Source organism: Chenopodium album, chromosome 17 (assembly GCF_948465745.1).
Source record: "Chenopodium album chromosome 17, dcCheAlbu1.1, whole genome shotgun sequence".
Taxonomy (NCBI): Eukaryota; Viridiplantae; Streptophyta; class Magnoliopsida; order Caryophyllales; family Amaranthaceae; genus Chenopodium; species Chenopodium album.
The window spans coordinates 37122617-37137312 of NC_137850.1; the positions used below are offsets into that span (position 1 = coordinate 37122617).

The window sequence follows — 14696 nt, forward strand, 5'->3', positions numbered from 1 at the left end:
CCAGAAAAAATATAGAAAGAAAAAAAAAAGTAGAAAAGAAGATAAAAAAATTGTACTAACCATACTTAAAAGAAATAAATAAATCAATTCACTAGATGTTTTAAACAGCTCCTTTCTCACCAACATTTGAGGTCAAAAAAGGGGAAAAGCAGGGAAGAGACTACATTCATCTTAGACTTTTAGTGGCAATATGAAACATCCATTTTAGTTTTTGGTTGTAGGAGAGCTACAAACACAAATTTTTCCCAGGCTTCATTCAAGCACATTGTAAAGAACAGAGCTGCACCCTATCTTTTCTAGCAGCAGCCAAGGCTAAAAATAATAAACAAAAACGAATCTGTGGCCGGTGGTTATAAATAATCAGAGCTGTGACCTAAAAAAATGACCTTGATGAAATCTGTGACAGCAGCTGCAGGTTTAGGAGGCACTTTTGAGTCAACACAGAGCAAATGGGCCACGTTTAATTTACTGTTGGTGCTGTAAGGGGAAAACGGTCTTCCGCCCTTCTCAAATATTAACCCCAAAAAAGTTAGCCAAGCAACAATATATCTTCCTCCTGAGCCATCTTTATGCATAATACATGTACAAGCTATTTGCCGCGGCACAAGCAATTGAGTTTTCTGATGGATGCCAAGTTAGATGAAGCAACTTAGTGGTGAAGTCGAAAGAATTTCCATTTGAATCAACACCAGGACTCTCAGATCCTGCCATACACATTCCAATTATTGAGTGAAAAGGTTTTCGAAAAGAAACTACTCCTTTGAAAAGTTAAATGGATTACACAATCCTAAGCTTGCAGTGAAAGGAATACAAAAATTAAAGATAACCTCGTCTAACAACACGTGTTATGCTGCTCAACGACCTGGAGGGTCTTGATGGGGTTTGCACTTGTCTCCTGCAACAATTATAATCATATTAATAACTAAATTATAATTTCAGACATACTGTTAGTTTCCCTTCTTTATTATCAAGGGTACCTCATGGGATTTTTGCTGGCCTCCAAAGTTGTGGCTTCTGTGCTTCCAGGAGCACAACCAAACACGCGGAAAAGATTGCTGGAACACAAGAATTGCTTCAATAAAGGGTTACAAAACCAAAACAATATTATCCGGAAAACTGAGTCAAATATATACACTCATACCTGTAAGAACCAGTTGCCACTCGCTGCCCATCACCACTCAGACAACACTCAAATTTATCAAAAATAGAATCATTTTCATACAAATCACACAGCTGCAAAAGTAATCATCAATTAGTAAGATTCTTTGACTTCACCGATATCAGATCTAAATGGGTAACAACCTCAAACCTCACCTTGGGTCTTAAATATTCATGGACCTGAAAGGTTGCTACAGGACCTGAATCCATATTGATATCCCATAACTGAAATGCAAAAATAAAAGTTAACAAAAGGTGTTGCATCATAAACAAGGGGTAAAAAAAAAGGTACTAAAATTCCTCCCTCAGCCAACACAGGAGCTCATCATACTCAGGTACACAATTTCACAAAAAGAAATGATTTTGCTACTGGAGTTGGCAAATTGGACCAAAAATTTATCACTTCTCTAATATAATTCGCCTTTTAGAGGTTCACTTGGAGGAGGAGGAGGGGGGGGGGGGGGGGAATTGGGAAATATTGGGAATAACAGACAGAACATCCTAAATCGGGTGTAGCCCTGAGTCCCTGACCATAGTGAGCAACATTGGGCAGCTTTTATCAGCCAAGGGTCCAGATTTATGTTACTTGCATTATAGTATAAACATTATTATGAGAAGTAATTTCAAATGCCATTACAAAAGGATTCAGCAGGAAAAGGCCTTTGTCTAGCATGCTGTATCCAGTCATTTGAACTCAATCGTTGATGTATACTCATGTTATACTTTATGCTTTCACACACACACACACACACACAGGTCTTCAAGACAGGCACCAAGAACCGAAGGTATAAGGATCACCGTGATTCAGGAACATAAAGGTCATGGATGATAAAATTTATAAGAGTTGCAGTAAAAAGTTACAATCTTAGCATCATCTTAAATTCACAAATAATGTTGGACTTCATTGAGCAGACAAATGAGCCAATAGCCAAGTTCCCACTATCTTTTAGTATTGAGGGTTGTTGACAGGCAACAATGCTTATCCCAGAGCACCTTCAATGCCATGATAAAAACACCTTCGACAAATCTCTGTCCCCAAAAATAAAGCTCCCAACAGCTTTCTCCTTTAGGACAACAAAGCAGGTTAAGGAGGATGAATTTTGGGAGATATGTTTGAGGGGAGGATAAGTTATTAGGACAATGTCTGAGTGCGCGTTTTCGTAGGCATAGGCCTGCCTTTATAAAACTGCCTCAACTAGGCAAGAAAGGTGCTTGACCTTGCCAACTTGTGCCTCAACACGCCTTTTTATACACTGATTCAGAGTGGTTCATACTAGTGTGTCACTTTCCCTTGGCACACACAGCTTAACCTCTAGCAATACTCCTAGGCAGCTAAGAACACTATCTCTTTATGGTGCCTCAAAAGTAAGCTGATGTGCTCTCTCTCAACCATCAAGCTACTCAAAATTCAATAAATTTTATTTCTTACAGAAATATTGAGTTCTGATAAAAGAAGAGGAATAGAGTAACTTTATCTCCTTTCTACAGGTTAAGGTTAAGAGAAAATTAATGACAGATTTAGTACACTAAACAGCCCTTGTGCATGAAATCATTTACCATGAATGAAGAAAGACCAATATAAGCAGCCAACCAATCATAACTTTTCAAGAATGGGGGAAGTTCAGACCAATAATAAGCAACAGAAAGAAAATTCAAACCTTAAGAGTCATGTAATCACGACTAAGTATATGCCTCCCATCTTTTGCAAATTTAATATCTGAAATGGAAGCAATTATCTCTGTAAAAAAGGATCTTGAACCAGGCGCTTCTTGTTCCTCAAATCTGCATGAACAGAATGTCATTTTTGAGTTAATTTTTTAGGAATATAAAAGATAACACCATTCACTTTTGATTACTCATTTGGACCCCCTATGCAATGACACATAAGGAGGGGAGGCAAAACAACATCCTCTTTTCCTTTATCCTCATTCTTCAAAAGAGCAAAAATCTCCCACAAAAAAGAAGAAACAAAAACACTTCACCACTCACAATTTTGCGTGACTATCACATAGTGCTGATTGCCGCAAGTCAATGAGGCGGATTGATCCTTTTGAGCTACTATATGCCAATGTATTACAATGGGATGGGTGAAACTCAGCTGATGTAATAACCTCTGCCAAAAATAAAAAAATAAATTAAAAAGCGTTCAGAGGACCCTCTACATGTAAAACTTAACGCCACTGTGGTCACGAGTTATAAACAAAAAAAAAAAGCGACTTGTAAGGGGTTCAAGACAAAAAGCACATTGAGATAATTATCCCAAGTCACTAATATTCCACAACTTTTACTGTTTCAATAACAATATATCACAAGTTCATTTCAAAGAAATAACTTCCAAACATCCTAATGAACAGCCATTCAATCAGAAATACACAGACTAGCATATCAATTTAAATTCACAAACAAGTTATAAAGTCTCATTTCTCAGCCTCCAAGTTGATTGTGGAACGTTGCAATTGTTTCACAGAAAATCAGAAGTGGAATACAACACCAATATCACGAAAAACTGTTTTCTTTACAAATAAAACTCGCCAAGCTCAAATTTTGTTTGGAGTACAACACAAACTTTCATCTAGCTCAAGATGTTTTTCAGCTCCCTTATGACACACCCAAACAATTGCTTAAGGAGCTAACAAGTGGCAATTGCCTATGTACATTTGTTCGTCATTATTTTAGAATAATAATCCCCAAAAGTAAATTGGACAATTGTTCATCATGAATTTGAAATAATATTACCCATAAATAACTTGCAAAAAATCCATGCAGCAATATCCTTTCAATTCTACAAAAACCCTATGAAGTTCAAATATTAAATGGCAAAAATACTCCAACCTAATGCAAAGAAGAGCTTTTTTAATAATATATATATACACACACACAGAGTAAACCGAAGCAAAACTTGCAGAATAAAACAAGTAAATTGACCCACAACCAAAACACAGCCAAGTGAGATGTTGGCATAAACCTCCATGCAGTGAAAAAAGGGGCAACAGTGAAATCAAATATACCAGTCAGATCCTCCATGTTTTGGGGCTTTACATCAACAATATTGAAACTCTGATTGCTTATCTCCAAGTTCCAAAGGTTTATTCGCAAATCATCTGCTGATATAAAAGTCTCTCCATCACTGTAACAGAGATAAAACTGAATGTCACGGAAACCACAACATAACACTCAGCAAAATAACAATTGGTAAAGACCATCTGCATTATTAACTGCTAAGCTCAGAATGCATGTTCTCTCATAGGTAAATGTGAGTCAGTGATCTATCAACAGTAAATCGCAGAACCATTTTGTACAAGCATGCAATGACATAAGAATTAAGGAGGGGAAATAACAAGAAATTTAATTTTCTGTGAATGTCTGGTAGAATAAGAATTGCCATATAGGACTTCATTACTCATAAAGCCAGCAATTACACAAAAAAATTTAGATGCAGGTAACAAATCAGTAAAAGGAATATTATACAACAAAGCAGGGAAACATAAACATAAAAGTAAACATCTTTATTGGCCATACAGGCATACCAGATCCCACAACAACAAGAGAAATAAATACAAAAAGGTAAATTCTGTACTTCTCAACATCTACCTACTCACTGAGCAATAGAAGATGCAAATATCCTGATTTTAAGCATGCTGCAAGGACTTGGATCATACCAACATTTACTATCACTCTACAAGCACCTATCATTTGTTGCGACAAGATCAAAGAAATTGCTTTATTGAAGATCCATGGAAATTACTGCATTAATATAAATGCAGGTGAACATACATTTATAAAAGTACACATGCAAACACAAACAGATGCAGACAAATCCATCTTCACTAGGTATCACAAGGGTATATATTCATAAACAACTTACAAGAAATACAGGGAAACAACTTAAGAAATGTGATATTATATCTGTATATCTGAGGAACATTTACCTGTTATTCGAAATAGAATTAATGTGATAGTCATGAGCATGAGCATATACTCTCCGACATCTAGCAACAAGGCTAGTCTCATTGCTGGTGACCTACATATTCAAGGAGCACATCATTAGCATCAAAAAGATACTGAATGATCAAGTACAAAGAGAAAGAATAATTAGTTGCATGATCAAAAAGATATGAGTTATCACAAAAAGACTCAATTTGAAGCTGTACTAAATCATTTTAGCTCTTATTCATGTTAAAGGACTGACTGAATTACCTACATCTAATAAAGTAATATACAATATGCATATTTCTATACACATAATGGGCCATTTAGAACCTAATGGCAAAGTGAAATTACCAAGTACTCCGTAACAAAGTTAGTTAGCAGGGAAAAGACTGGGGAAACTTCATTCCTAACATAGATAGGGGAACAATAACCACTCAGTCACATAAAAATATATATATAAATAAAAACTAGATGGGGTACAACTACCACTGGTAAACGCAGAGATGAGATCCCTCCAGGTGGGAAGGACTCATTATTCAAAGAATTAGGCAATTTGTCAGGATATCCTCCATTCACAACATACGGCTTGGGACTGGGTGGAACACTTGAACTAGAACCAGAACTATTATTCCCTGGAGTTTTGGAAGGGTCCATATTCATGTCAGCTATCTTCTTTACCTTCTTTTCTTGAACCTGTCAAATGAACAATCAAGAAACAAGGCGATCAACAATAGAAGATGTAATACAAGCACAACTACTGTACAAAATAGGAAAAAGAAAAAAAAAATCCACCTCATGAATGATGTGCTCAATATTCATGAAATGAAATGAGTCATACTAAATAACTGAGCAAATGACATTCCATTTAAAGGCATAGAAAAGGTATAGATCAATCACTTTTATACTCACTGCACATAACATTGATGGCTACAAAGTATTAAAATAGATATATACATTCCAGCCTCTCCTAACTTCTCTTTTTGATCAGCAACTTAATTTGACAAGACAGCTCCCACATAAATCTTCCATTCTTTATAAAAAAAAAATGAGCAAAATGAATGAAAGAAATAGGCCTTAAAAGGGGTTATTAGGAAAATCAACTACCACTTCCAAATCAGTCAAACGAAGGACCTTTGACCAGGCCACATAGAGATGATAATTGGCAAACCATTAAACTACAGCCACGCACTCAGTGATAGTTTTAATAACGTTGCAATGTAACAACGGAAAAGCCTACCTTCCAAAACTTAATGGTCTTATCATTTGTAGACAAAAGAAACAAAGCACTGTTAGCAGTTTGGCACCATCTGATTTTGTTGATTTTCTCCTCTATTTCCAAACTCTTCAAGTAGTCGAACTGATCCAAGAAAACCATACCCAGTATTAACAAACTGAGAGAAGATTTTCACCATAAAAATTGCGTCCATACATCAAACAACCAAGAAAATAGAAATCCGGAGTTACCTCAGGCTCATGACTCTGAAACTCAGTTTTATAACGAAACTCTGGATGCCTACTAATTGGATAGTCCATCCTCTCCATATCCCTTCTACCAATGCCATGCTGTACAATGACGTATAAAACAAATGAAGATAAATCTTATATAGTGTTCAAATTGAGATTAGGTGATACGTAAAGGACTTACATCCTTTGTGTCTGTTCTCTCAAATAAAACCACCCTGCCCCCACGGTCACCAGTAGCTAAATGGTCTCCAGTTTTATCGAACTCTATAGCTGAAATGATATCAACTGCAAAAAAGAAACACAAAAGTCTGAACAAATAGCCAACTATATATTAAATTCACACATTGACAAAATGTTAACAATTAATACATGTGTAGCATAAAAAAAAATGGTAGCTTCAGGAGAAATTAGTTATGGTGATAAAAGGTAATAAACCATAGCAGTTAGCACGAAAACATATCACTCTTGAGAATTGACACTATACAACAAGAACAATGGGATCAGGGCGATCCATCTTAAATCAGACTTGAGAAGGAGATACAGGCTATAAGAAGTATTTTAACACATTAATTGAAGACTCAGATTTTGTATTTAAACTTCGCGAATAGTTAATGTGAAATTAGTGTAGCAGGTGCATCCACGGCATTCCACGCATATTAATTGTAAGGAAAGTAATCTGATAGGAGAAGGGGCATCCTTGCACAAATATTTCTTAAGCAGTAAAAACAGGATTACATATTTTAATCATTTTCACTCTCTGATAAACTTCTCTTTTATGCTATCCACAAAACAGTAACATACTGCACACAAATGATATCATGCATAATGAATTAATCAAAGGTGTAGCTTTCCAAGCTATGAAGTTAATAAAATTGCTAAAATTGACTAATAACCAGCTGATTACCAGATCTGGTATATTTCTCATCCAAAGTCCAAACAAAGGATCTACAAAAGTACTGCTCTTGTAAAAAAGATGATGGAGTTTATATGCTTTTGAGAAACAAATTCCAACTAGACAACTAATGTAAATTTCCAGGAGGTTAATGGCTGCAATGAATATTGATCCACTCACTTACAACTAAGCATGCTAAATCCAAAAGTGTACTAGGATGAAAAAAACAATACTAGAGGTAATTTAAGGGGAGGGACTGAGGGATCTAAATTTCCTTGTTAAGAAATGAGACAGGAAGGGATTGGAGCGTCTAATTTCCTTCCCCTTTTAACAAACAAACTCCTTTCAATATTGGAATGATTTGGAAGGATTATACAAGCTCACTTCTTTACCCCCCTCCCCCTCTCTCCTGTTCCCCTTCCCTCTAGCACTGCTAACCAAACACACTCTAAAAACCATTAAAGAGTTCCCAGCTAATATATTTGCTTCTTCTGGCTTCAATGAGCTTGAGCATTCCAAGTGATTGCTTAGACAAGTATAAGTAACAACACAAGAATAGTGGGAAGGGATGCAACCTCAACAAATTAAGTACCTATACAAAGAGCATTTACAATAGAATAGGTGTGAAATTAGTAGTAGTAGTGAGACCATCCTTCCTGGCACCAACAAGTAAAATAACAGATACATTCTTATCAATCCAATTCCTCTTGCCCAGCTCTTGCCATTGTGGGATTGGGATAAAATCATAAGATAAAACTTAACACAACGACTTAACTATTACTGCGTTTATGAACCAGTCTTGACTGGAAAAATCATCCAACTCACACTGTTCCCTTATTTTACCTGACTTAATCCTTTATCATCCAAATATCCAGTAATACTAGTTTATAGCTCTATCAAAGGCGAACTCAAACCGCACACTGTTCCCTCCAGTAAAAGAACTCAATTATCACCTGCCATATCACAAACGACAGGCTAATGGTTATATTAGCCACTAATCTGTTTAGTGTTTATGAAATGGTCCTGATTGAAAGGCATCAACTAACTAAACAAACAATAAGTTGGCACTGATACAAGACAGTAGTCATCCGAGTTACACCTTTGCAATCCAATTATCCAGTACTACTACTTATAGCTCTATCGAAGACGGACTCATACCTCACACAATTCCCTCCAGTAGAGTAACTCAATTACCATGAACCCGCCGATTCAATCACTCCAAGCTCGCTAGCTAAGCCGAGCTAAACATATATTTCCTCCCATATTACAAGCATATCCAATATCTACATACTAATATCAACCAATTGCTAAACATTCCTGAATCATTGCATGGTAACATAACATCAACAAAAAATCAAAACTTTTTCAATCAACTTCACTGATTAGATTGACCCCAAAAAACCCCTCAAATCAAAATCCCAAAATTCAACATTTTAATCAACAATATTCACAACCCATAAACCCACTCCAATCAAAACAAACAAAAAAAACTAACCCAGATCTTAAAACATCGAAAAAACTCAAACCCTAATCATGAAACATAATCAATTTCCCAAACAATCAATAACAAAAATCAAGAAATTGGATCTCACCTTCCTGAACTTCTTCACCAGCTGCCCTTTCACCGAAGACCTGAGAGAATTTCCAGTCCAACGGAGATGGCGGTGGTCCGACGCCGGAAGTTTCACCACCACCAACAACTCCGGCACCTACATCGCCGCCGTTCATCGCTTTCTCTCTCCTGATTTTCTCTCTCCTAGATCAAAATCAAAAAGGGCGAAAATCTTCAGAGTTTCACTACTCCTCCTTCATCAAGAAATAGTTTGATTTTTCGATCGAATTTGAGAAAAATTATACAAAAGATCAACCAAAAAAACACAGCACAAAAAAGGGTTAGCGGATTTCTATGAAAAATGTCAGCTTTTCATTTCCAACATTCCCAACTATCAGATTTCGATTTCTCTCTTTCTCTCTCCTCCACCCTTCTTCCTCTCTTTCTCTCTCCTCTCTTGCTGTCTTTTTATTTTTATTTTTATTTTTCAAAGGATAGAAATTGAAATTTTGGGAATAAATTGAACTATTTGGAAAGTAAAAAAATTAAATAAATAATAATGGGAAGAACAAAATAAAATAATTACAGTAAATGGGTTTGTGGAATTTGGGTTTTTTTTATTTTTTTGTTACTATAGTACATGCACTCCCCTTCAAAAAAAAAAAAAAAAATAGTACATGCACTCTATTTTGCTCTTGTTGTCTTTTTTTCTCAAAGCCTTATTCCCTTTTACTTTGTATTTTTTTTCTTTCTTTTCATTGTTTGTGTGTGTTCTTTTTAATTTTGTTTTACTAGTGTTTGTCTATTTACTTACATGTTTACTTTTATTTTTCGTTTTGAGAAACTGAGGCATGGTTTAAGTGGGTGGTTTAAATCCTCGTACCCCCATTCATATGATAAGGTGATTACTCAATATGAGAAACAAGAGGTGTTAATCAAACGGCATTGTTGTTATTTTTGCTTTAGTTTGCGCGTAATATTATTTACTATACAACTGAGTTGGACCAATATAAAACGGTGGGTTAATGTTGAAAACGTTTGTTAGTTACTGCCCATTTTCTCGTTAGTTTTTTCTGTCTTTATTAACCTTTCTTCTTCCTCCCTTCTTCCTTCAAATTTTCATTTCTCAATAGCAATAACAGATACGACCCAACACGGACACAAACTTCAATCCCAACACTGCCACTGTAACACCCCAATAATTCTCTCTTTAAACCCGGGAGTAACCTGAACAATATTCAAGAGAATTACTGGCGTACTCCGCCACGTGTTCAAACGTTAAGGCTATATCAGAATTTAGCAGGGGAAAACTAAATCAGTTATAAATAAGTTTCAAAACTAATAACCAAAACCAAGTTAATTTTTACAACTTGGAACCATTAAGGCCCTTATTCAAAACTCAAACCAATAGAAGTAGTATAAAAGTGAAATTAAGTTTAAATAACTTCCAAAAATAAACAGCAATAAAAATAAGAAAAGCAACCAACACTCCACTCAAGATCCCACCACCTAGCTACGGATGCTGCATGTGTAAGAACATGTGGTTAATCTGCTTTCCAATATTACAAGTGTAAAAATTGGATCGTCAAAGGCGAGGGTCGTGACCAAAGAAAGACACACACAAAGGCACGCAATCAGCAAAGCTGAGTACATACAAGCTGCGAAATAAAATAAGAAATCCCTAACATGCTACTAATAATCAAACATCATACATCATTAAATTATAGACTCAACACACGACTCATCTAACAATTTTATTAAGACTTCACTAGTTGGTAGTAGCTAACTAATTTATTTATTCATTGGATTAAGCAATAGACAAGGTTGTCCAACCCATGCTCCATTTGGAACATCAATAAAAGAAAAATCCCATGCCTCCTTTCGGAAACATCAATAAACATCCAACGACCACGGGCGCAACTCCGTGACCGTAGTTAGTATGAGATCTCACCTAACTCCTAGTTTTTTGAAAATTATTTGAAATAAGAGACTCGTAGATCAGACGGCCTCGAGAAAAGTGCACGGCTAATACCCCGTGTACCCCAACCCCTGTTTGTCATTACTCCAGATGTGCACAAATCCAGAGTTTTATTGCTCATCCATCTTGCACTTTACGTGATTTACAAGTTTAGACTTGGTGATGACTCATATGCATAACAATACAAACATTCCAATATCAATTCAATCAAGCAAGGCAAGTTTCCAATTTCAATTCTTGATTTATAAGTGACAAACAACATTTATTATTTAATCCTTTAACTACCTCGGTGTATAAACACCTTGAGTGCATAAGGCACCCCACAAACTTAACCTCGTCTCATAAGACTTGAATTCTTCCTTTACTCATTCTATTTCAATAATCATGAATGAGTAATAAATAAATCATTCCACATATTCGCATACTTTTGCCTCTAAGCGCATCTTGAAAAGTTAATGCATAAATAATATTTGCAAAGTAAAATAGTGCACATCATACGGAAATCACAATGTATAACCAAACAATTATTCCCAGTCTTCTCTATACATGATACTAAGTTCTTGATACATCCCTAAACATGCATCTAAAGGCAAGGTTTCGTAACTCGTACGTACCTTGAGTAAACGAATTAGTATGCCACTTTACTCACTAGAAATCACCTTCTGTAAACTCCTCTCCTAAACCAAACAACGAGAATTAAAGTAATACCCAAGCAAATAAATTTACAGCAATACTAACTTACGTAAAAACCTTCAAAATCCAATTAAACAACACTTTAAAACCTTCCCTTTAGTTAAAATTGAAGGCTTACATATAGTTCTTTAATTCTTCATAAAAACCTTAAAATATACTCTTATACATGAAATTACAGCAAGTTTAAAGTTTAATAAAAATCTGAAAATTATTTAAAAACCCCTAATAATCTCCCTTTTTAATGGGTGATTAAACCCTCTTTATAAAACATCAAAAGTAGTACTTAGAAACTATTTTCAGCACTTTAGATTAATCAAAAACCCTTCAAAACTTTATCAATACATCACTTTTATACTCAATTAAAAATCTCCTAGGAAATAATCACTTCCTAAAAAAAACAACCAACAATTAATATTATAATATGATGAAAAACCTCTTAAAACTTCAATAAAAACATATTTATACTTAATTAACTTTAAACATAATTAATTTTATTAATCAAACTCAAGGATAAAATTTTAAGCATAAAAAAAAACTTCGTTAAAAATCAAAAACTGCCCGATAATCATATTCAGAGGCTGAATTTGGCCACGAGAGGGTGGTGCTCACTACCAAACGTAGTGAGTCTTTCTTAAGACGTTGTTTCCACATGAAAAACACTACTTTTTTTTTATCAAAATCGGATGAGTTCAGAACCTAATCGGGATTAAAACGGGATTAATATTAACGAACGGAAATCTAAAAATTAAAACACGAATTTACGTGTTTAAAATAATCTGGAATTAAGTTAATCTAATCATTAGTTATAATCACCAAAATTTCAAAACATCATTACTATAAAAGCCCTAAATCAATTGTTCATAAAAACCCTAAAATCATGATTTTCAATAATTAAAAACCCTAGGTTATAAAATTTACAAAATCTGAAAATTCTGACATTTATAAAATCTGAAATTATAAAGTTTAATCATCAAAATACAATTTGATACTAATTAAATTAATTTCAAACAATAAAATCAAAACCACAAATTAATAAAATAAAGAAGAAAGAAAATAAGACTAACCTTTTTGTGTGGGAAATTTTTGGGGATTCATGGTGTATTTATAGAGTAGGGAGTGTAGGGTTAAATTTGGGCTTATAAAAATGTGGGCTTAAGTTATGGGATAGGGCTTAAGTTATGGGTTTTGGAATGGGTTATTCCAATAAGAGTATGTAGGAATAATTTACATTGCCCAATAATTAATAAACGTTTGGTCCAAAATATATTTTACTTTTATAAAACCTTATACTTAAAATACTTTAACCCTTTAAAATATTTAATTAAAATACTTGAGCCCTTAACAATACATTTTATTAATACTTAAATACTTTATAAAAAGTATATAAAAATACGGGGTATTTGATATGTCCAATTTATATAGTGTTTTACCCCCGTCCCACGGTCATAATTAGTGGTGTTTTTGGCTCTTTAGAGCCACTTTTATTACTAATTTGTGTTTTCTAGTGTTTGCGTAGTTTTAGTTGTATTTTACAGGAAATTGCACTTTTGGAGCATTTTCCCGGATTTTTATGGATCAACTACGGAGGCTAGAAGGACACGACCACTCTTGAAGCCTAGGATCGGTAGGAGCCGATGATTAAGGGCTCGGTATGAGACACCAGGGCTATTGGATCGATTAATCAAGACCCGATGAGGAAACTTAGATTGGGCCGAGGAATTTAGCCCAATCGAAATCCAAGCCTCGAAGAAGAAAGCCGGGCCCAATCGGGCAAGCATACGCCCGATCGGGCGGCTGCGCGCATAAAGACCCTCAAGGGAGAGACGCGCCCGATCGGGTGAGCGTAAGCTCGATCGGGCGCAGCATACCATCAGCGGGCAAGGCAAAAAAGGCGGGCCCGATCGGGCGCGTGTTTTTCTCAGAGCTGATTAGATTAGTTTTAATTTTTGTTTTGAGGGATGTTTTAAGTACGAATTATGTACGTAATTTTTGGGACTTTTCTTCTTAAGATTTTCTCTCTCTACTTAGGATATTTCTCTCTCTTAAATTCTCTCTCAACTTTTGTTCTTAATTACCTACATTAATCCAGATTTCTTTTGGTAACAATTTCTTCTCTTTTAATTTCAGCTATTTTATTTACTTCTTTGATTATGCTTTGCTTTATTCTTTGGATTAGTTTGGTTATGATGATGCTTGAGTAGTTTTATTTCTAAGGTTTATGGGGATCTAATGAATGATATGAAGGGGTAATTTTGTGATTGTTAATTATCAATGCTTGGTTAATTTCCTATTGATTGATTTAATGCTATGCAATTAGGTTTGGCCAGATTTAATTGTATGAGTTTAGTAATATTAATTCGAGATTCGACAGATGAGAATTGATGTTTAGGCTTAGTTTCAATAGGCGGACTAATTTATAAATGGTTAAGTCGAGATTCGACAGATGAGATTTAATACCGGTAAATTAACTCTGTGATTATAATACGTAGCGAAAGCCCTATATAATCTGATTGATCAATGCTTGATGATTGCTTATTATGATTTGCCCTGGAATATTGTTTATTAGTGAACCTATGCCCTAGGTCTTTTAATATTTGATTTTTCCCCTACTTTATTTCTTTCGACCTTACTCTTCGTAGTATAGAATTTATTCCCAAAAATATTGGTTACTTAGATAATTTAGATTATAATAATTAATTAGGAGTAGAAAGACTTGTTTCCCTGTGGAGTTCGACCCTACTTCCCTATCTACTTTAGTTAGAGGATTTAGGTATTTACTTTTGATTAGGGGATACGACTTTACCCTGTCAAAATTTGGCGCCGTTGCCGGGGAAACGGTTTTATTTTTATTTCTAATTGTTTTTGTAGTCTAGATTATTTTTTTTCTTTTGCCTCAAAGGACATTAGTTCTTTGAGGATGTTCTCATATTTGTCTTTTTAGTTCTCTGTTTATACCCAAGTGTTCCAGATCAGGTTACATTCCATTCGATCCTGAGATCGAGCGCTCTTTCCATAGACAGAAGAATCTT

The 14696-nt window shown here is 34.9% G+C and overlaps 1 protein-coding gene across 2 annotated transcripts; it reads right to left on the minus strand.

The window, feature by feature from the left end:
* Positions 1 to 65: 65 nt before the first annotated feature.
* LOC145589628 (serine/threonine protein phosphatase 2A 55 kDa regulatory subunit B beta isoform-like) lies at positions 66 to 9481 on the minus strand. 2 transcript variants are annotated; one of them, XM_081646290.1, is made up of 14 exons: positions 9037 to 9481; positions 6734 to 6837; positions 6553 to 6651; positions 6326 to 6445; positions 5575 to 5781; positions 5088 to 5179; positions 4167 to 4285; positions 3148 to 3271; positions 2817 to 2940; positions 1315 to 1383; positions 1142 to 1233; positions 978 to 1055; positions 828 to 895; positions 66 to 704 (listed from the first exon to the last, which is right to left on the minus strand). In XM_081646290.1, the coding sequence occupies exons 1-14, from the start codon at positions 9170 to 9172 to the stop codon at positions 568 to 570; spliced, it is 1569 nt and encodes a 522-aa protein (XP_081502416.1). In that variant the 5' UTR covers positions 9173 to 9481; the 3' UTR covers positions 66 to 567. The 2 variants fall into 2 exon arrangements, with proteins under 2 accessions (XP_081502416.1, XP_081502415.1); XM_081646289.1 differs by having other exon boundaries at positions 5572 to 5781.
* Between the last annotated feature and the right edge of the window lie 5215 nt (positions 9482 to 14696).